We start from the raw sequence: 21,055 nt of genomic DNA, 5'->3' as shown, positions 1-21,055 counted from the left end.
AATAATTTCCTAATCGAAACAATGGTATCTATCTTGATAAATTAAAATTTCAAATAATCAAAACTTACAATCTGAAACATTTTTAAGGGTAACAATTAACGAGAAATTGCATTCACGGCACAAAAATTACTCAAAATTATAAACATCATATTGGGACGCACAAGTTGATCTTCACGTCAAAACCATGATCTCACTTTGCCTCTTCTCATCCCAATTCCGTATCGGACTTTGCTGCTTATTTTGTTCGTCATTGTTTGCAAAGTATACATGCATTTGTTCGTAAAGAACACGGAATAAAAAGTAGTGGTAAAAAGTAACTAACCCAGTCTTATTGTCAGATAAGTCATATATTTGCATACCTGACAACAGACAGAATTAGGTCCATAATTCGTAATCACGTGTCTAAACAAATAAATGGGGGATACATATTTATATCTCTATAAAAAAAATCACGGGAATATTGTTTCAACGTTGTCTTAGAAAACTGGTATTAAATCAGTACATATGTCACTCTACCGACCCTGGTAATAACGGGAATTACCGTTCAATAATGAAAAATTACCACCCAGGAACAATTTACTACTAATCCGGTATTAAGTTATTACCAAATCAATACCAGGACGGAGCATTTATGTGACTCTACCAGATTTTTAACAATGCAGATGCTTATGCATACATGTTTTGGCAGACGTATATATGTATCAAATTATTATGAAAACTGTTCCACAAAACAAAAACAAAACTAAAATGGATGGATTAAATATTCAATTTGATCAAGATTTCCAACATTTCAGAAATCCAAAGCTTTTGGAATAAACTGAAAAAATGTTTCTTAAGTTGTGCAACGGTTATAAAATTGTTTTTATTGATGTTCTTTGTTCTTATCATCCCAGTTTGATAAATATTGTGCGACATGGATCTCAAACTTTTATTGGTATTTGTACGTAATGTAAATATTTTTCGAAAAGTGGGCTAACCCATTTTCAGTGAATTTTGGAAACAAACATCTACCCACAATATCAATAAACACTTTTTGCTTATAAATAAATATGAATGTGTCGGATTGTTTGTTTGTTTTGATACGGAAGCAAAGTTTTGCATAGCACAAATAAAACGAGACTTGATACGATTTGTCTTGTTGGGTAGAAAAAAAGTTGAAATAAGGAAATTGAGAACGATGATAACATCCAAGTATTTAAGGATAAGTCTCACCTAAATATTGGTTGACGCTACTGACACAATTCTGCTTTTTACATTGTCATCACTGAAGGTGGAATAACTCATGTCACAAATTTTTAATCCTTCTCTACCCCAAGTTCTTTAAAACAAAATTTTTGGAATAAATAACACAAATTTCTAGAGTTTTGAGAGAAATACCATGCACGTTTCATAGATAGTTTTATGATAGTTTATTTTTGGTACTACAAAAATATCAATTTGATATAAAATTGTGAATTTTGTAATTTTTCCGCAACAAAATTCCTCCAAAATTAATTCGCCAATTTGATGGGAATCGATAATTTTGCACTAACAAAAATTAACGTTGCATTAAAGTATGGACAGTTGTATTTATCTAAAAATTCAAAGAAATTGATGCCACTTTAGAAATTTGCATTTAAAGAAATTAAATAGGGGTAGAGCGAGATTAAAAATCTATGCCACATCAAATCGTCGTTTTATATAGCTCCTTAATCATCCCATTTGGCCAGAACATTCCCAACCCGGAAGTCAATAAAAGGTAAAAGTAGAAAATTATTTAATAAAACAATTCGTTATTAAAAATGAATACGCGTAAAATATGTGATCTACGGTTTTGTGGAAAGCTTGTAAAACTTTGATGCATTTACGAATCAACGGATTATTTTTTTCAATGGGTGTACTCACGCCAACTTTCTCTTATTCCTCGCAAATTAGGTCAGTAGATTAAAATAGTTTTATGAATTTTTTGTTCGATTTCTCTAAATTTTTGACAGAATTTTTAGAATTGACAGAATTCCCCAATTTTTGGACGATACGAACTAACTGAATGTTTTTATTTTGCAAATTATTTCAAAAATTAGGCATACATAAAAATTAGTAAGGTACATTTAACCATTATTTTTCTCTGATTTTATTCACCCCACAGAAAACCATGTCGGACAACACCTCCCGTTTAGTACAAGCCTTAGAAATGGCCAAAATCAAACATAACGAAGTAATCCAACAACAAATCCAAATCGAGCAAAAACTCGTCCTTAAAGACAACCAAATTTCTCACCTTGCCCAACAAGCCGTCAACTTAGAGGGAACCCTGTCCCACCGAATTAACGAGAACAAAACCCTACAAACCCGAAATGCCGCCTTACAAGAGGAAGTCCGCACTTTAAAAGAAGAAATCCGCCGATTAAACGAGGAAATCCTCTGTCTCAAGGATACCCAGAAAGATAAGCAGCAACTTATCGACCTCTACCAAACCCAAATTTTCGACCATAAAGCCAAAATTTCCGAACTTGCGAAAAATTTCGAAATTCAGGCCAAAATAAATAAAGCGCAGGTTTTCCGAGCCATGAAAAAATTCGGTCGGTCCGGAGCCGTCACAAGTTTTGAGCGCCATCTCGAAGCCGGAAAAGTAGTCGACGAGATGACCATTACTTTTAACGAAATGATGAAAAAAGGTGGAGATTTGACCAATCTGGGGGAAAAGTTTGTTTCGAAATTTGACAAAAATTTGGCGAAATTTACACCCCGGCAAGAAAACGGGTTGAGATTGATTAACGCTAGATTGACGGATTCCAATAAAAGGGTTGAATTAAGGGGGGTTTTGGATTCAGTGGGAAATTCGGAGTTTGATAAAATACAGGAGGATTTTTTTCGATATTGTGAAGAAAATAATGGCCCGAAACTTTTTTTGGAACAATATCCACAATTTTATTCCCCAAATGGGAACGCAAGGGTGCAAAATATTCGAAAGGTGGTTGAATCTAAATTGGTTGCGGGTGAGTTTAAACGGCTGTGGGGTGAAGTGACGTCCAAAACGGCGGGGTGGAATGAGAACAGGGTCCTGTTTTATGATATGGTTGCCTCAGAAAGGTCAGATTATGGGGCGGGGAAGGGTTTTGTTTATAGGTCGGGGGCCAATTTTAAAAGCTTTTGGGCTAGGTTTTGGTAAAAAAAATGGGCAAAAAAGTGTTAGATTTATGTAATTTTGTAATGTTTACAATTTCGAAAATTTTAACAAATTATGTACAAAAATTACCATTCACAAAAATTATTTAATTATTTACAAAAATTATTAAGAAAGATGTAGAAAATATGTGTTCGTTTAAGTAATTCATGACGACTTATTATTGGGCTTACTCACGACAAACTTTGCAAATTGAGTAATTGGCGAGGTTTTGTAAAATTAGTAAAAATTTGGAATTGGAAAAATACGTATGCAATTTTTTTCTAAATTTACCCAAATTGGCATGTTATAATATAATTTTTTTATTTTGGAAAATTTTGGAAATTTTTCGAACAATATTTTACAATAATATTTACACGAAATAATTATTCAGCCTTATAAGTAAATTTGTTAAACAAGTTGCCAGCCATGTTTAATTCGTAACAATTTTGTAAATTTGTAATAAAATTAAGACATTTTTTTAAATAAAGGACGTAATTTAGATTGGTTAAATTGAATTCATTACGTTCCCAATGTGGACTTGTAACCTAAAATAAAGTAAATAGGATTAGAAAACGGGAAATTTTGCGTAATTTACATAACTTGTAACCTTACTAAGTATAAATTCAATAACTTGTAACCTTACTAAATATAAATTCAAGACATAATTTCATATATTTATCTCCACATTTCTGTAAACTGGGACCTGTATCATAATAAATTATGCCCAATTTATTAAAACCGAAAGTTGAACGTTAAGCTATTACTAAAATTATAAATTGTAATATTAAGCGTACTTACGACAACGTCTTATTTCGCATCGCAACTCATTTAGCAAAGATGCGAAGATCAAAGAATTTGTGTGGTTAGGGGATTCGCAAAATATAACTTCGTAAATCTCGCAAATCTACTGAAAAAAACACTTATTTTGCTATCGTTTCCATGCATTTCTGTAATTTCTCAGAGCAAAAATGCTGGGTAAATTTGCGTAAAAACTAGATACTTTTCCGGCGAAAGTTCGACAAAATCTCGCAAAATTCCCAAAATTTCGCAAGTTATACAAATATTGGTATGCTGAATTTGCGAGACGTGTGAAGGTTGACATGAGTACAATCAATAATTTGGGAGATATATAAAATTCTTTCTTTTTAAGTTAATTTAGTTTTTAATATCTAAATTAATCAAATAAATTAAAATTGCTCAGGAACAAATTACATAATTTGCAAAATATGTAAAAATTTTTGCTCGAATTTAAATAGCTTAAAAACAATGACGTGTTTTTTGTGTAACAACAAATATGAGATTTCGCTGGATAAAAATAAATTGATTTTGCAGGGAAATTTTGCACTTGCTAAAATCCATGAGGGAGAAAATTTTTCACTGAATCACATACGCAAATCGCAGACCAATATTTTCATCCTGTCCGATGAGGGCAGGGCATTGGGCAGAAGAATTTTGCACTTGAATTTTGCACATGCCAAATTATAAACATTCACCGTATCACGATCAAGTTGAAAATAGTACTGTTGTAAAGCAAACCAAGTACTTGATCAACAAGTTTTTTGCTGCCACAGAGAGATTATTAACGTTCAAGGACGCTGCACGGATTAAAACTCAGCTTGCAAAGCAAGTTGCGTTTTGTATGAATTGGGGACTCAGACTGGGAGCAAGGCGTCTCGTTTTTGTCATATTTTAAAATTATTCAAATTAATAAACTACTTTAATTAAAACTATAATTTATTTGTTTAATAAAAGAATTTTTATTTAAAATTTTAACCGTAAAAATTTAAAACTTGGCCAGCCTAAAAAATATAAGTGAAATAATTAAAATACTGAAATTGTAATGTTTTCACTACAAGAAATATTTTTGGGGGTAACATTCCTCCTGCTTTTGTGGTATTTGTTAACCCGGAGAAGTGGAAAATTACCGGATCCACCAGGTATTTGCATATTCATTTTGCGTCTAAAAATAATTTAGCAAAAGTCTAAGCGAAATATAATTTTATTTTTTTTGGAAACTTACATATTAACGCATTTTTTATTTAAAAATAATTTTTTTCTTATCTATGAGGAAATTCACGGTATCTTAAAATCCGTAAATTCTATATGTAAACTTAAGAAATTTTAGAAATATTCCGATGAAAAATAACGCCCAAATTTTTATGAATTTACACGTCTTACTTCTGTCTGTTTATACCATGAAAGTTTGTAAAATTATCAAGTTCGCAAAATTATCAAGTTCGCAATGTCGACGTACCTTAATCAAATAATTCTGTAAAAATTGATACGATTTTACGCCAATAAATAAATTTTAGGTAAATTAGATAATCCAAAATGTGTAAGTAGATTCCTGGCATTCTCCAGCTTTTATAATGGGCCTCCTCAGACAGATCTCAAAAATTTCGCTTGCTTCGCTTGGTTAGAAATGTCGCTTACGTTAGCGAAGGTGCATCATCACCGTCACTCAAACAACCAATCAGAGCTCGCCATTCTAAGCGAGCCAAAATCTGGGGAAGCGAGGCTCTCGAGTAGAGTTAGTGTCGCTTACTTTTTCTCTCCTCATCTGCTGCTGTTGTGAATTTTAAAATTCGCGCACAGTCTCACCTTAACTGTTTGTCTCTCTTTGCTGTAGCAAATCTTTGGGCGAGTTATTAAGCGAAAAGAGTTCAGTCAGATTTACTTCGCTAGTTCGCTTAATGCAGCGAAATTTTTAACCAAGCGAATCAAGCGAATTTTTTGAGATGTGACTGAGGAGCCCCAATATTTCCAAACTTTGCTAAGTTTTATCGCGTTACAAATATCCGAGCGAATTGGGTTCGATAATCCAAAATCCACCTTCTACAGTAAATTTGATAAAAAATCGATCTCTAGGTTTCGCATGCACATTTAACTTAACCTTTCAATTACTTAATCATAATATTTGTAAAAATGTTTATGCAAAAAATATCCCATATTTAAAATCAATATATACAGCAAAATTTTAGTGTATGAAATACTGACAAAAAAACTCAAAATCGAGTGGCCGTAAAAATGGAGTATTTGTCGTTTAGAAAATTGGTTCAGAAAATTGAGAAATAATCTCAGACGGAAATGTTACAATATATTTATAAAATTTTGCACAATTATTGTTCCTTGTTCCTAACGCTTCTTAACGGTTAAATAGTTGCAACAGTTTTTGTAACCTATTTAATTCTATAAAATTGCATGATTACAAATTTTCAAGGTTACAAAGTTGACGTGAATACGGATAACTTTATTTCACTGCAGGTCCCAGAGGGTTGCCCCTGCTCGGAAATATCCTCCAAATGGATAAAGCGTTACACATGACGTTTTCCAAATGGGCAAAAATCTACGGTCCCGTTGTCCAAGCTCACTTGGCGACAACGAGGTAAGAAAATTTATCGTGGTATTAAAACTTTATCAACAATTTTATGCAAAACACACATTTTTTTTTCATTGCACGAATGTTCAGAACAGAGAAGAAATTTAAAATCGAATGAATTTAAAACTGATCCGTAAACTTAAAAATTGTGTACACAATTTTATTTGGAAAAGATTACAAAAGAAAAGTGATGTTACAAATTTTTTTAAGGTTACACAAAAATTGAGAACATTTTTATATAAAAAAAATAATCTGCAAGAATTGCATTTCTGTATACTCTAAAGCATCCGGTAGAGTCACATATGTACTCCGTGTTGGTATTGATTTGGTAATAATTTCTTACCGGGTTGGTTATAGTTTAATTCTGAGTGGTAGCGATTTCATTACCACAACATTACTACGCCATAACGATCGATATTACCGATGCCGGTAGAGTCATATATGTACTCCGTCCGGTGATGATTCGAAATGATTTAATACCAATTGCCTAAGAGTGAAATAATAAAAATTCGAATGAAATTAAACAGTTTCGATGCCAAAGTATCAAAGATTTCAAAGTAATACTAATCACGATGAGTTTTCAAAGGTGCAAGGGGCTTCCTTTACAATTTTCCAATGTTAGTATATTTTTTTTAATGTTACCGATTTTGGAATTGCGTGTAATGTAAACATTTGTTAATATAAACAGGAAATTATTTCGAGTTCTAACAAATTTTTTTCAGTCATAAAAGAACCCAAAATGTAATCAGGTTTTTATTTGATTTGATTTTTATTTACAAAGAAGCACACCATTTCTGGCTGAGGCAATTCACCTCAGCCTTCGTAAGTTTGTAAATATCACGTAAACTTCCGAAATTTACGAACTTCTGACCAAACTTGGGAACGTCTCGAAGGTAAGAGCTTACAAAACCTTACGAAGATGAAAAGCATGTTTATGGTTCGTAAGCTGATCTTCGGAAGTTTACGTGGTTACGAAATTACAAAGGGGGACGTGAATTGCTTCAGTAAATATACAATACAAAAATGCAATTCTCGCTAAGGAGGTGTTTATACATTAATTTCGTAAACCAGTTAAAATTGCAAAGTTTACGAAGGGCTACACAAAAAGTTGCATATTTTGGTAGAGTTAAACATTTTACATAGGAATGACCATGAGGCAGTTCGTACCGGTTAGGAAAGGAGCTAAAAGCATCTTTCGTATTCATAATGTACAATTTAGCTTGAAATAAATGTACAGCTTGGCATTAAAACTGTCCAATTTTCAAACTTTTAATGCTCAGAAATCCTCAGTAAAATTTTATTCTGTAAGTACTTAATTGACGCAGTTCTTGGAAACATTGTAAAATCCGTCATTCAAAAAAATAATAATTTTGCAAACTTTTACAAAATAAAAAGATCTTAACACCGTTACCAAAATTTGTGAGATAATTTTCCCAAAAAATTTGAATAAATTTTGTAAAAGTGTGAAAGTTTACGGATCTTACATACAATATTGCCAAGGCCTGCGTGAATTGATTCAATGATTTAGAGAGGATTCCTGGGTAATAAAAATTTGCGTGAATTTGAAAAAATTGGACAGTTTTAACGCCATATTTCAAAGTAAATCATACATGATGTTTGCAAAAGGTAGTGTAAGATCGTTTGAACGAAATTTGTAGTTTTACAAAATGTACCTCAATTTTTTCGTAGTAAAATTTTCCCACTGTTTCAAACGTTCTTTGTTCTAATCTTTGCCAGCCCTTTGTTTTCTAGAATTTTTATCATTTTGGATCACAACCTAAGTGATAAAAGTCCGCGTAAATTTTAAAATTGAACAGTTTCGATGCCAAATTATATATTTGAGATTAAATCGTGTATATCATTATCAAAGGTGTGAATGATTCCTTCCCGGAAGGTATTACAATTTAGAATTTTTAAAATGAGAAATTGCATTTTTTTGGAACTTTTTAAATTTTCTCAAATTTGCCTCAATAAAAATAACTGCTACGGTTCTAAAAGTATTAAACATCCGAGTGAATTTGCTAAACTGCGAATTGAACAGTTTCGATGCCAAATTTTATATTGAAGAGTAAATCGTGCACCATTTTCATTAAAGGTTCCTTTCTCATTTCCTTTCGGAATGGTGTAAATAAAACTTCGATTTTTTTAATTTTGAAAATTTGTTTCAACGTTCTCAAATTTTCCGTTTTAAATTTTTATTTTTTTTGTTAATTTTCTAATTTTCCACAATTGTCATCATTTCGATTATATGGTAATAAAAGTTCTAATTTTTTGAATCTTGCAAATTTGTCCTTTTCCCCAATTTATCTCAAGTTTTTAAAATTTTCTGACTGTTTCCAATGTTTGTTTTTTTGTTTTAATTTTGTAATTGTCCATAATTGTCATTATTATGGTTCCATGGTATTAAAATTTCGAATAATTTGAATCTAGACAATTAGTTATCTTTTAAAATTTGTCTCAACTTTTTTAAACTTTTGGACTGTTTTACAAGTTTTTTTTTCTTAATTTTCCAGAATTGCCATCATTTCGGATCACGTCATTCTCCGAAAAATATTCGCCCAAACGGAATATTCTGGTCGGCCGGATTTCCACTCGGACATGACTTCCACCCCGGCAGAAATCGCGGAAATGAAGAAATTGTATGGAAAATCCGCCTACGGATTGTCGCCCACCGAAGGAAAAATCTGGGAAGAATTGCGACGTTTTACACTCCGACAGTTACGCGATTTCGGATTTGGAAAGCAGTCCATGGAGGAATTAATTATGGTCGAAGTTGCCGAATTAATCGAACATTTAAAACGTTTCGAAGTTGGGAGAAAGCCGGTGACGGATTTGAAGGAAATGTCGATTTTAGCCGTGGCGAATTCGCTACGAGTTATCGTGGCGGGAAAACGGTATCGACATGACGACCCGGAATTGTTGAATTTTACGAGGACGGCGGAAAAGTAAGGGCACCATTCGTATTAAGGGGTTCAAAATCGGTTTCTACTGTTCATTCGGAAAAAATGTGACCTTCGTCAAGCCAATTATCTCTAAAAGGTTACCTGGCAGCCATCGTAATTTTAAGGAATATCTTAGCAACTTCTGAATTTCGAAGCGGAAATAAATTTCTGTAATTGATCAAATAATAAAAATAGACAAATTCCGCCAGGTAAACTTTTAGAATTTCCAAGGCCACAGTTTTCTCGGATGAACAGTAACTTTTGTGAAATCGGTTAAAACTCGGTATATTATTGGAGTTACTAACTTATTTGGCTTGTTTTTCATATAAAAATTAATTGCTCTGACGTACATATATTTGTCCCAAATTTATAACTAAATTTGGTCAGATTTTTTATTTTATTTTGCCGGATTATACGTATAATTGTTTTTAATTTGGTGTAAAAGTGGTTTCAAAAACGGTTTGGAGAAAAACGAATCTAGGAATTTACTGTTTTACGAAAATTGACAAACGGAAGTTTGTCACAATGGACCTGGTTTTTCAAAAGTTTCCCGTTTTGTATGTCCTACCCCGTAAATAATAATACGTAATTATGATTTCGGTAGCAAACATTTCAAACAAGGTCGTAATTTACGACTCGTAATGCACTAATCCTGAGGCAATTCACGTAGGCCTTGGTGTCATTGCAAAATCGGTAACACCCGTAAATTTACAAATTTTTGGAAATATTTCAAAAGGAAAATTAGCTTTCAAATTTCTGTAAATTTACTCCAATGAAAGACGTCTTTTTATTTTGTATAGAAGTTAGTAAAATTGTTTTACAGATGGCATTAATTTTACAGGTTTATCAATTCAATAAGACAGGAGAAATTGACAGGGTTTTATGCCAGCAAGTAAAATTGAGATGGATTATATTTGGCAAAACATATAAGATAAAATAACGAAAAATTTTTGCAATATTTTTCAACTTGGTTAAGCTTTATAAACATCGTATCAGTTGATTTTCTCGATAATCACAAATCTATCCTTTACCTAAAATTGAATTGAAAAGATCTATTTTTGCATGTAAATCTTGTAAACTTATAAAACTTTACAAATATTTATAGGGAAAATAAGCTTACAAATTTTCGCGATCTTTTTTACAACTTTTGGTTCAGTAAAATATTTATACAAATTTAAGGATTTTATAAGTTACCAATGACTGCCTCACTTTTAGGTTTGGACTAATGTTTCATTTGTCACTGATTAGTAATAAATTTCAATTTCGAGGTAAACCCTAATATGTACAGTAGGGTCAGGCGCTTAAGATATAACGATTTTGGCCTTGAATAACCCCGGAACGGTTTGTCGTAGCGGGTCAAAATTTTGAACAGAGGAGCATGTTATCCTCAGATAGTTGTGTGCAAAAATTCAACCCTCTACTTTCAAAATTGCCTCCCCCACAGCCCCCAGAAGGTTAGGCAGTCATAAAAACTCGTTGCAAACTTAATTACTCATACAGCAAAATAATTAAACATCTTAAAAGTGAAGTGACTACATTTTCGAAATCTAGAATCAATCAGGTATTGAAAAATATAGGTGAAAAGCGAGAAATTTTGAGTGAAGGGCAACCACCATCCCTAGAAGATGGCAAAGAAAAGTGTTAATTTCGACCGTTCTTAGGAAAATTGACCTCTTGACCTCAAAAGACAATCCTCCGACCCAAAAGGAAATTTCCCGTAAGGTTGGGGTGTCTAAGCCTTGAGTGAAAAGAGAAATTAAGATTTTGAGAACACGACTTCGTCGGAAACCTCGTGTGCATCAGCTGACTGAAAAACAGGAAAAAAGTCGCGCCCGTGTTTACAAAAAAATTTATTCAAATTTTCTGTTATGGAATTAGAGTGACTTTTTGGTGACATTTGACGAAGTACTAATTTCTCTACAAAATACTAATTGGGTTCGAAGAGCTCACTACACTACAAATGCTGAAAACAATTAACGCAAGTTTGTGCTTCCCTGTGAGGAGAACTTTTTTAACAAGTTTATGGTCGTGGGTGCAATGTACGGTCGTGGTGTCCTCCCACTTATCAAAGTCCCCCAAAAAGTAAAGGCATCTGCAAAGTATTATGTGGACCATATATTGCAACCACTTTTAGAATGATATTTTCCTAAATTGTACAGTAAAAAAATAAATAAGGTAATGTTTCATGCTGACGCAGCGTCTTCCAAGACGGCAAAGTAGATCCAAGATTATGCAAAGGACCTTGAAGCTAGATTTGAGATAAAAATCACTTCGAATAGTGAAATACCTATACAATACCCTGATGTAACTCAAATTGACTTCTTTGAGTTCGGATACTCGAAAATTAAAATTTTTCTGCGGAGACCGAATTTTTTAGACGGAGTTTGGAAACAGTTAAAATGACTGTCTTGACTTCTGGCGGCTGTGGGGGAGGCATTTTTGAAAGTAGAGGGTTGAATTTTTGCACACAACTATCTGAGGATAACATGCTCCTCTGTTCAAAATTTTGACCCGCTACGACAAACCGTTCCGGGGTTATTCAAGGCCAAAATCGTTATATTTTAAGCGCCTGACCCTACTGTACGTAATAAACGTAAAAACAAATTAGGTGAAAAAATTAAAATAATTTTTCAAAGGAAGCTGCGAAAAGAGAAATCTTTTCATAAGTAATTCGTACGTTTATTTTAAAATATGTAAAACCTGACATCAAAATTTTACAACGTTCAAAAATTAATTGTAATAAATTCGCAAAATTTAACAGCTTTATGTCATAAGAAAAACGATAAAAATCAAATTACTTTGCGACGAGGTTTGAACAGCAGGAAAATTGCGAATGCCAAATAGTTGCAAATATTTGTAAAATTCATGTACGTAGTTAGACATTTATGCAGTTAAACAACAATGGGTGGAATTCAATATACGTTAGGCAATGCTTAGGACTTTTATTTGTATTCAATATTTGTTGCTTAGGAAAAATTCTAAGCAAGTGCTGAGCAAAATATTTAGGATTTTCTGTATTCAATATGCACAAATTCCTAAATTTTTTGCCTAAAGTTATTCCAGCTCGGAGGTGGAATAACGACTTGCGTAACTATAATTTAGCTTAGAAAAATATTTATTTCGACCATTTTAGACGTAGTTTGGGGCGAGGATGTCAAAAATCGACATAGTTTTGACGTGCCATGACCTTGTGACCGTTTCGCTTCACCCCTTTGTTACATTTCGCTTGCAACGGTTTATTAAATATTCTAATTATTTGCAATTACATACAAAGTAAAACTTCAAAAACAGTTTCACATATACTGGATCTACTAAATAGTGCATCACTTTGTAAGTTTAGTAGCCAAGTGGTCAAAAATAGGTTTAGAAATTTGAAATTTTTGTAGAATATTCCAAACATATCGAACTGGATATATCTACGGACAAAGAAGACTTTAATCCATTATCCATCTCGTATTTAACTTTTTCCTTCACCTCCGTCATTAGTACTTTTCCGGCAGACTGCAAGTTCATTACTAATTTTCTTCCACCGGAACAGAAATTTTCTTAAAGTATCGTCCGTTTCTCAAAGCTGGAAGTACCTCTTCCTACACAAAGCCTAAAATCTTGTTTTGAGTCGGATAGGGGAAGTTTAGAGGGCTTTTGACAAAAATTCGTCAAAAAATGACCAAGAAATTATGAAAATGCCCATCCGAAGTCGACCATCGCATAAAACATTTTTCGGAAGGAAAATTGTCACAAACGAAAATTTTGGAGAAGCTGAAATTATCCGGATAGTGTTGCTCATTCTACAGAGTCTAGTATACTTACTTCCTTTGGAATTGGATGAAAATCTAAATTAGCAGGACTGCTATCCTCTGTAAGGTACCAGACCCCAAAAACGTAACGCGTACCGTTTTTCGAAAAATCGACGCTCTGACAAGCCAGGAAAACACCCAGGCCCAAACTCAGTGGAAAAGTTGTTAAAATAATACTGGGGAAGTATAACCTCCATCATCCCGCGCTCGTATCCTTCCCATACTATTAGCATGGTACGGATACGCACGCGGGAGCCAAATTTTGATGGAGGTTATGCTTCCCCAGGTATATGTCAGCTGCATGTGAGTTGCACCATCAACAACAAACTTCAAAAACGTCAAAAAAGGTACACTTAAAGTTTAATTAGGTTGTAAAAAATTAAGTTTGTTAAAAAGTGGTAAATGTCGGGTTGATATTTTAGCCGAGATGAAATAAGATGCAAAGAGCGGAGCATCAAAATTTTGCAAAAATTTTGTCAGTTCACACGAGGTCACAGATTTTCGTTGCCTTAGGCAACGAAAATGGCTAGGCAAAATGCCTAGCCATTGCTCAGAATTTGCGTAAGTTTAAGCATTCTTAAACTTACGCATGCCTAAGTCGACTTTATATTGAATACGAAATTTTGCTCAGCAAAAACCTTGCTGAGCATGTGCTTATCTACGCAAATGCTTATGATCGCGTATATTGAATTCCACCCAATGAGTCTCTTCCAAACAAAAATCTTTACATATTTTGCAAAAACTATTTGCTCAAAAATTTCGTTAGTAGATACTTTTTTAAACTAAAAAAATACAAATTCGACATGCACGCTTCTCGTGCTACTTTTTATACAATGAGGCAATTCACGCAGACCTTGGTAGCTTTGTAAATCTCATAAATTCTGCAAACTTACAAACTTTTACAAAATTTTACAAATTCTTCTTAGCAAAATTAGCTCATAAATTTTTGAAAACATCCTGGAGTCAAGGGTGTCTTTTTATTTTGTACAAGTTCGTGAAACTATTTTACAAAATCTACGAACTTTACGAAGAACTACGTTAATTAGTTCACCATTAAAGAATTAATTACACAATGACTAACTAAATTATGTAAATTCAAAGCTTAAATTTTATTTCTTAATTTTTTAGAGCTCTTCAGGACCTCCTGGAAAATGCGGGATTACTCTTTTTTGTCCCCTGGTTGGGAAAATCGTTTCCAAGACTGACGGGCTACGCTAAATTGAAAGAACGAGGTTTAGAATTTTTAGATTCTTTCCAAAAACCCGTTAAAGAACATTTGGAGACTTATTCGCCAGAGAATATAAGGTGAGAATACTTAAATAATCGTTTTCACAAACTTAGCCTGCAAAAAGAATGTAATTTCGTTTGAATTCAGGGCAGTTTTCGTTTTTAAAGTCATAAAATTTAAACGAGTTGTGATTGCGTCGAAAAATATGGCACTCGTAAATATTTGGAAAATTAAATTTTATAACAAAGTAAACGAAAAAATGAAAAAATTGAAAATTGGCTAAAAACTAAAGAAAAAAAATACAAATTTAGACGACATTGTTGGTTGACTTTTTTAAAATTTGTCGTGCCAATATTTCGCACGAGATTTTAAAAAACAAAAATTTGCGAATGCAAACCACCTTTTATTCTTTAACATTGATCAATTTTGAATCATATTTGATTTGGCGTAGACATTTTACAACTTGAAAAATGATCTGCGATGTCTGAAAATTTTTCACGTTTCAAAAAACTGGTAGTATCTATTCACCAAAAATACAAAAGGCGATTAGACATGGTTTGCATAAATTCACAATTAAATTACGAGCAGGGTTTTCGTCGAAGAGATTTCTAACGTTTTTCATGTGAAAGCCCATATCTCAAACTATAGGTAAACATATCTGGCTTCCGGATGCGTGTACTCTGGGTAATGAGGCAAGGTCAAATTGGGAGAGGTGTCCTTTTTTAGTTTTCCAAACAAGTGTTCTTACAAAATGGCGTTGAACAAAAGATTTTTTTCTTAGGTCCTGCTGCAAAAATCGCCTTTGCGGCTATTTTTAAGGGACTTAGCATGCTTTTGACTATATAAAACCACTTTTGTCTCATGCTAATCTTTTAAGTCCATTTTGTAGTCTAACTTCTTATTTGTCCTGATGGAATGCTGTCGTGAACGCAACTCTTTCACTTTTAAGGCCCCCACATTTTAAAACTTTGATGTTAAAAATCCCTAAAGTTGTTTTTATCCAAGCTACATATAGTATATTGCACTGTAAGTACGTTTGACAAAATTTTGATAAGTGGTTACACCCCACGGACTTAGTTTTCATCAAACCCTATAAAATTTTTGGAAAAGCTCCCGTCATTATCCGGGTCGAACTTCAGAAATAATTTAACTAACCAAAACGCAGTAATTTTAACATTTTGTCACTTGTACCTTGTAGGCAAATTAGTTCTGCAGTAAGGGACACAAAAAAGTTATTAACATTTATTTTCAACAAAATTTGACCATTAATTTTCCAAATTAGTTCAAGAGTTTTTTAAGATTCGGCGTCAGCTGATTAGCTCGGGTCCTTCTCCAAAACTGTTTACCCAAAATCCTGACTGTGTGGTTTAGTATTACCTAGCACACTTCCAGCTTTACCCTCAATCGTCATTTGACCCAGTGGGTCCGCTTTCAAGGTCAGCAGGTCAATTTTCCCGTGCAAGCTCGGATTGATCGCATTTTGGGGCAAAATATCAGCGATATTGGAGGGCCCACATTATTTAATTCATTACGGATTCTTTCATTATTAGATACAATAATTATCTGGGGTTATAATAAAAACAATTTTTCATCTCTGACCTCTTTGGTAATCATGCCACATGAATAATTAAGTTTGGAAAGTGTGTTTTTGGCATCTTCCAACTCTGGGGGCACTGGAGGGGGCATTTGTGAAGCTATCGCCTTAAAATTTTAGAGATATCTTTTTGAGAGTATTATCTTGCTTGTCTATAAAAATCAGCTCGAAATTAGAATTTGCACCTGAGATATTCAAGCGCGAAGTCGTGAAAACCATGTCTGATCGCCTTTTGTAGAGTCTGTTGTGAATCCGTGACAGATAGTAAAACCGAGGCGAAAAGTAACTTTATTTTGGCAATAATATCGTAATAATAGGATAATGAAAATTTTCCAGAAATATGAGTAATAAAATCTACATAAAAATTCAACCGCATCCACATTTCTAAGAAGAAAACTACTTAAATGCTATTTTTAAAATTTTCAGGGATTTTATCGACGCTTACATAAAAGAAATGAAAACCGTCACTGATCCAGATTCTCCATTTTATGGAAAACGTGGTGGTAAGGGGATCAACAAATTGATGTATGACTCATCGCCAAAATTAGTGAAAGTCGACACATTTTTAATTCAAAATTCATATATTCAAAATTTTGTACGGTAAATTTGTCAATTGAAAAAATATACACCCCAGATAGTTTTATAAGAAGATCTCAAGTTTAAGAAACCTTCAGAAAAATTGGAGCTCAATTAAATAAATTTCCAGGGGTCTATAGAAATGCTGAAAAACGGTCGATTTTGCCGATGACTCATCAATTAAATTTTTACAAAATTCAAAAAATAGCTTGTTTTATTTAATTTTTGCCTTTAGAAAAAAATTTGGAAGCAATTTTTGGAGATTTCTACATCGGTGGGACGGACACAACTACTTCCATGATTGTATGGATGGTTTTTATCCTCTCCAAATTTTCCGAGTATCAAGAACAGTTTCAAAATGAGATAAAATCTGTTACCGGGAATAACAGGGCGTGCCAGCTAAGCGACAAATCGAGGTAAGCATTTCTTTGAGGTTGCATTGGGTGATGATTTGAGGTGGCATATATTTTAAATCTCACTCTGCCCCTATTCAATGTATTTCAATGCGGATTGATAACATTACATACAATTTATATGGGATAAATGCAACTTATCTTAATTTTTCTGGCACTACGAAAATCTTGAGCTAAAAAAATTAACTATTTATTGCGATTTTTTGCAATAAATCTCCTCGAAAATCAATTCATCAGGCTTACGACTGATCTTCGTAATTAATTTAACGAACTGAATTTTGAACTGATTTGAATTACGGCGTGCAACAACAACTAAATTCGGGAATTACTACGTTGGTATTACAAAACTATTGATTTAAAAAAATTCTACTTCATTTACCATTTTTTCACTATAAATTTCCTCAGAAATCAATTTGGTAATTTTCATTTTTAAATCGATAATTTCTGTAGTACCAGAAATTAACTTTGCATTAAAGTATGAATAGTCATATTTATCTCAAAATTCTTGAAATTGATGGCATTTTAGAAATTTACGTTTAATGTCATTGAATAGAAGTACCGTGAGATTAAGTATCTGATTTGTTCGACCTTAAATAAATCGGTTTAACCTGAGAAAGGGGATCATAATTTTTCTAGATTGCTTTAAGAGTTGGGATTTGTGAATTTTTGTTTTTACAAAAAATCCAAGATTTTTTTAAGAACCTGAATTTCTCAATTTTTTCGGAAACTTGTTTAAGAAACCGAAGTATCAGTTCGAAAGTTTCGATTCTACATTAAAAAACTTGGATGATAATTTTGTTTTAAAATCGGAATTTTATTTATAATTTAAATTTCATTTTTGCAAACAAGCATGAATTTTACACGATAATTTTGTTTATGAAAACTGAATTTTATTTATGACCCCATTTCTTAAGAAACCGGGACTTTATTCTGACAAGTAAAATAGTCCAAATTTAGTGCAAACAGCTAGGATTTTGCGTTTTAAAATCTGTAAAGCATACTAAAATTCAAATCTCCCTAAAAATATGGTAGTTCACGATAAAATTTATGACTAACTTTTCAGCATGCCATTCACCGAAGCCCTAACCGCAGAAACGTTCCGATTCGCCACCGTTTCTCCGTTCGGACTGCAACATCGAACCACCAGCGATCAAGAACTAAACGGTTTTTTAATTCGAAAAGACACCTTGATATTTCCCAACTACTATTTTATGCATCACGACCCCGCCATTTGGGGAGATCCCGAGACCTTTCGACCCTCCCGCTTCCTGGACAAGGAGAGAAAAACCTTTGTCAAAAATCCCGCCTTAATCGCATTCGGAACCGGACGAAGAGTTTGTATTGGCGAGTCGTTCGCGCGGGATAGCATTTTCCTCTTCGTGACAAACTTATTTCAAAGATTTAGTATCGCCATTGACAAAAATGGACCGGATAATGGATTCGCGACGGAAACTGGGTTTGCCCTGGTGCCAAAACCGTTCCATATTTTGTTAAAGGATCGTCTCGAATAGGGGGATAATTTATGACAGTTTTATTAACATTAACAATTAATGTCTCAGCGCATGCTCTCAGATTTTGATGAAACTAGTGTCAATCGATCACAAATTTAATTACTATGAAATTTGCAAAAGGCACGATCTCCCAATGTGCACGTTTGGCCGAGATATTTGCATCCGAAGAGGAGAAAACGAGCTGTAAATTTGGAAAATGTAAAAATTTTTCGAATTTATGTCGTATAGGGAGAAAATTTATGGTGGTGTTGTCAACTTACAGTGGAGCTATTCCAACGAATGTGCTCCGATTTTGGGGAAACTATTGTCAATCGATGACATATATAATTAGTACAGAATTTGCAAAAAAATCTGCCAATGTGTTGGTTTGACGGAGATATTTTGTATCCGAAGAGGAGAAAGTGCGTAGTTAATTTCGAAAGTGTAGAATTTGTAAAGCTTTCTCTACTTTGGATGCAGACATCTCTGCCAAGCCAAACGTGCCTATTGGGAGATCGTGTCTTGAAAATTCCGTATTAAATTCCGTATTTAATTAAATTTGTGATCGATTGACACTAATTTAATCAAAATCTGAAATCATACACTCTATTGTAAAAATACAATTTGTAAAATTACATACTTTGCATCCCAATTTTATAAAGTTTACGAAAAGAAAGTGAGGTTGCAAATAAATTATAAATTTTAAGGATAAAACGCTCCTTTTAATATCTGTACGTCCATATTCTATGATCTAAAAATGTATTTTTGAACCGTTGCGTTAAATTTGTAAATAATTATTATCGACGTTTATGTATTCAAAAAATAAAATTAGCAGTTCGTCACTCTGCTCTTTATAACCCAAGAAACACCGTAAACTTACAAACATTTACACAATTTTGCAAAGATTACGAAGGAAATTTGTATTTTGTTGGCTAAAAACCAATGTTTACCTGATTCTAAATATCTCGCTGAATTATTTCACTGTTTATTTATATACGCTGCAATATGAAGGAGATTCAGCAGGGACTTCATTATTTACAAATGAAGGCTACCAATATATCTTAAACTTTGTCATTAAATACTAATTTTCCATAAATTAATGCGATAATTCATACAGACTTGAGTAACTTTGTAAATTTCGTGTATAGCTTTGTAAAATAATTTTACAAACTTTTATAAACCTAAAAGACGCCTAAGTAAATTTGCAGAAATTTGCAAGCTAATTTTACTTCCAAATGTATATAAAATTTTGTAAAAGTTTGAAAGTTTACAGAATTCTCGGATTTTATTACTTTATTTAATGAATTTTAATACTATTACGAAGACCTGCGTGAACTGCGTCATCCTCTGGATTATTTTGCATTTATGTAATAATTTTTTTATTAAAATCATAGGGGTCGTTCTTAAATTTAACGCTAAAAATTGGTTTTCTCGACCCTCATCCCTCCCCCTTTAACATGGCGTACATAGGCACGATATCATTGGGGCATAAAGCCCCTCCTCCCCCTTCAAGCGTTTCGTAATTTAAGAAGAGCCCCATATCTAAGCAAAATCTAAAAACAAAAACGATTAGCCACACCGGAAAACTATTTCATTCGGCGTCATCAAAATACAAATGCGAAGTTAGAGACGTTTTGGGTCTAGAAATTGGGAAAACGTATATACAACTATTTAAATCTATATTATTCGATACGATTCAATTTGATTTTTTTTGTAAGTTTGAATTCAACACAAAGGCGACTTGATTTCCTCCGGAACTTCAATTCAACTGAAAACCAAATCTTTGTATACTTTGTGCATAAAATTTAATTTCAAATTCATAACTCGGCATCAAAACTTCCCTATTTTATAAATTCACGCGGACATTTGTTATGTGGTAAAGTGAAGAATTTCTTTTTAAAAAAATCCGGTCAATTTTTAGAATCATGATCATTTAGAATCATTTAGAATCATTCAAGTCTTAGAATCATCGCACTGGTCAGAAGATTTGATCTTTCTACATTTTATAAATAAAATTATTTTGAAATTCATAACTCGGCGTTAAAACATTTCTTTACAACTTTTATTGAAGAAAATTCACGTGGACATTCGTCATTTGGTGAAACGTGTACTCGGGTAGAATCTTAAAATTAACTTTTTTTACAAACATATAATTTTAACAAATATTTTTATTTTTAAAAATTCTAGCATTTTTTTAAATTTCGATACATATGTACATATGTGACCTTATTTCCTTCTTAATTTGTGCGAATTTAAATATTTTGCTACTTCCCAAAAGTAAAGCCACATATTTTTCAGTAAGAATTGTAAAATTCTTTTGAAATTTATTGCTCCGCATGAAAACTATAAAATTTTGACTGAAGTAAATTCACGCGGAAATTTGTTACCTGGTAAAATATGTAACTCTAGTGGAATTGCTGTATTTAAAAAATGCTGTTTTTTGTAAATTTTAATACACATACGACCTTATTTTGTTTTGTGAACTACAAAA

General features: G+C 32.9%; 2 protein-coding genes across 4 annotated transcripts; both read left to right on the top strand.

Annotated features, from left to right (window-relative positions):
* Positions 1 to 1,170: 1,170 nt before the first annotated feature.
* LOC110856216 lies at positions 1,171 to 3,889 on the top strand. Of its 3 annotated transcripts, none has more exons than XM_022104684.2 (3): positions 1,171 to 1,270; positions 1,685 to 1,738; positions 2,126 to 3,889. In XM_022104684.2, exon 3 carries the CDS (start codon positions 2,132 to 2,134, stop codon positions 3,146 to 3,148), a length of 1,017 nt encoding a protein of 338 aa, XP_021960376.1. In that variant the 5' UTR covers positions 1,171 to 1,270; positions 1,685 to 1,738; positions 2,126 to 2,131; the 3' UTR covers positions 3,149 to 3,889. The 3 variants fall into 3 exon arrangements, with proteins under 3 accessions (XP_021960376.1, XP_035712834.1, XP_035712833.1); XM_035856941.1 differs by having other exon boundaries at positions 1,260 to 1,284; XM_035856940.1 differs by lacking the exon at positions 1,171 to 1,270 and having other exon boundaries at positions 1,304 to 1,738.
* Positions 3,890 to 4,889: 1,000 nt separating this feature from the next.
* Positions 4,890 to 19,430, top strand: LOC110856318 (cytochrome P450 18a1). Its single transcript, XM_022104802.2, has 7 exons — positions 4,890 to 5,082; positions 6,410 to 6,530; positions 9,038 to 9,469; positions 14,392 to 14,568; positions 16,512 to 16,588; positions 16,897 to 17,077; positions 18,138 to 19,430. The coding sequence occupies exons 1-7, from the start codon at positions 4,986 to 4,988 to the stop codon at positions 18,583 to 18,585; spliced, it is 1,533 nt and encodes a 510-aa protein (XP_021960494.2). The 5' UTR covers positions 4,890 to 4,985; the 3' UTR covers positions 18,586 to 19,430.
* The last annotated feature ends 1,625 nt before the right edge of the window (positions 19,431 to 21,055 follow it).

This window comes from Folsomia candida, unplaced genomic scaffold, assembly GCF_002217175.1.
Source record: "Folsomia candida strain VU population unplaced genomic scaffold, ASM221717v1 Fcan01_Sc015, whole genome shotgun sequence".
Classification (NCBI taxonomy): Eukaryota; Metazoa; Arthropoda; class Collembola; order Entomobryomorpha; family Isotomidae; genus Folsomia; species Folsomia candida.
Note: the sequence above shows the minus strand (reverse complement) of the source record. Positions and strands in the feature narration are given on the sequence as shown.

Bases quoted from the DNA above. Each gene is read 5' to 3' on its own strand.
- LOC110856216 (XM_022104684.2), top strand. From the start codon at position 2,132: ATGTCGGACAACACCTCCCGTTTAGTACAAGCCTTAGAAATGGCCAAA.
- LOC110856318 (XM_022104802.2), top strand. From the start codon at position 4,986: ATGTTTTCACTACAAGAAATATTTTTGGGGGTAACATTCCTCCTGCTT. The intron at 9,470-14,391 runs GTAAGGGCACCA...TTAATTTTTTAG, and splicing joins TTTACGAGGACGGCGGAAAA to AGCTCTTCAGGACCTCCTGG. The intron at 14,569-16,511 runs GTGAGAATACTT...TAAAATTTTCAG, and splicing joins TATTCGCCAGAGAATATAAG to GGATTTTATCGACGCTTACA.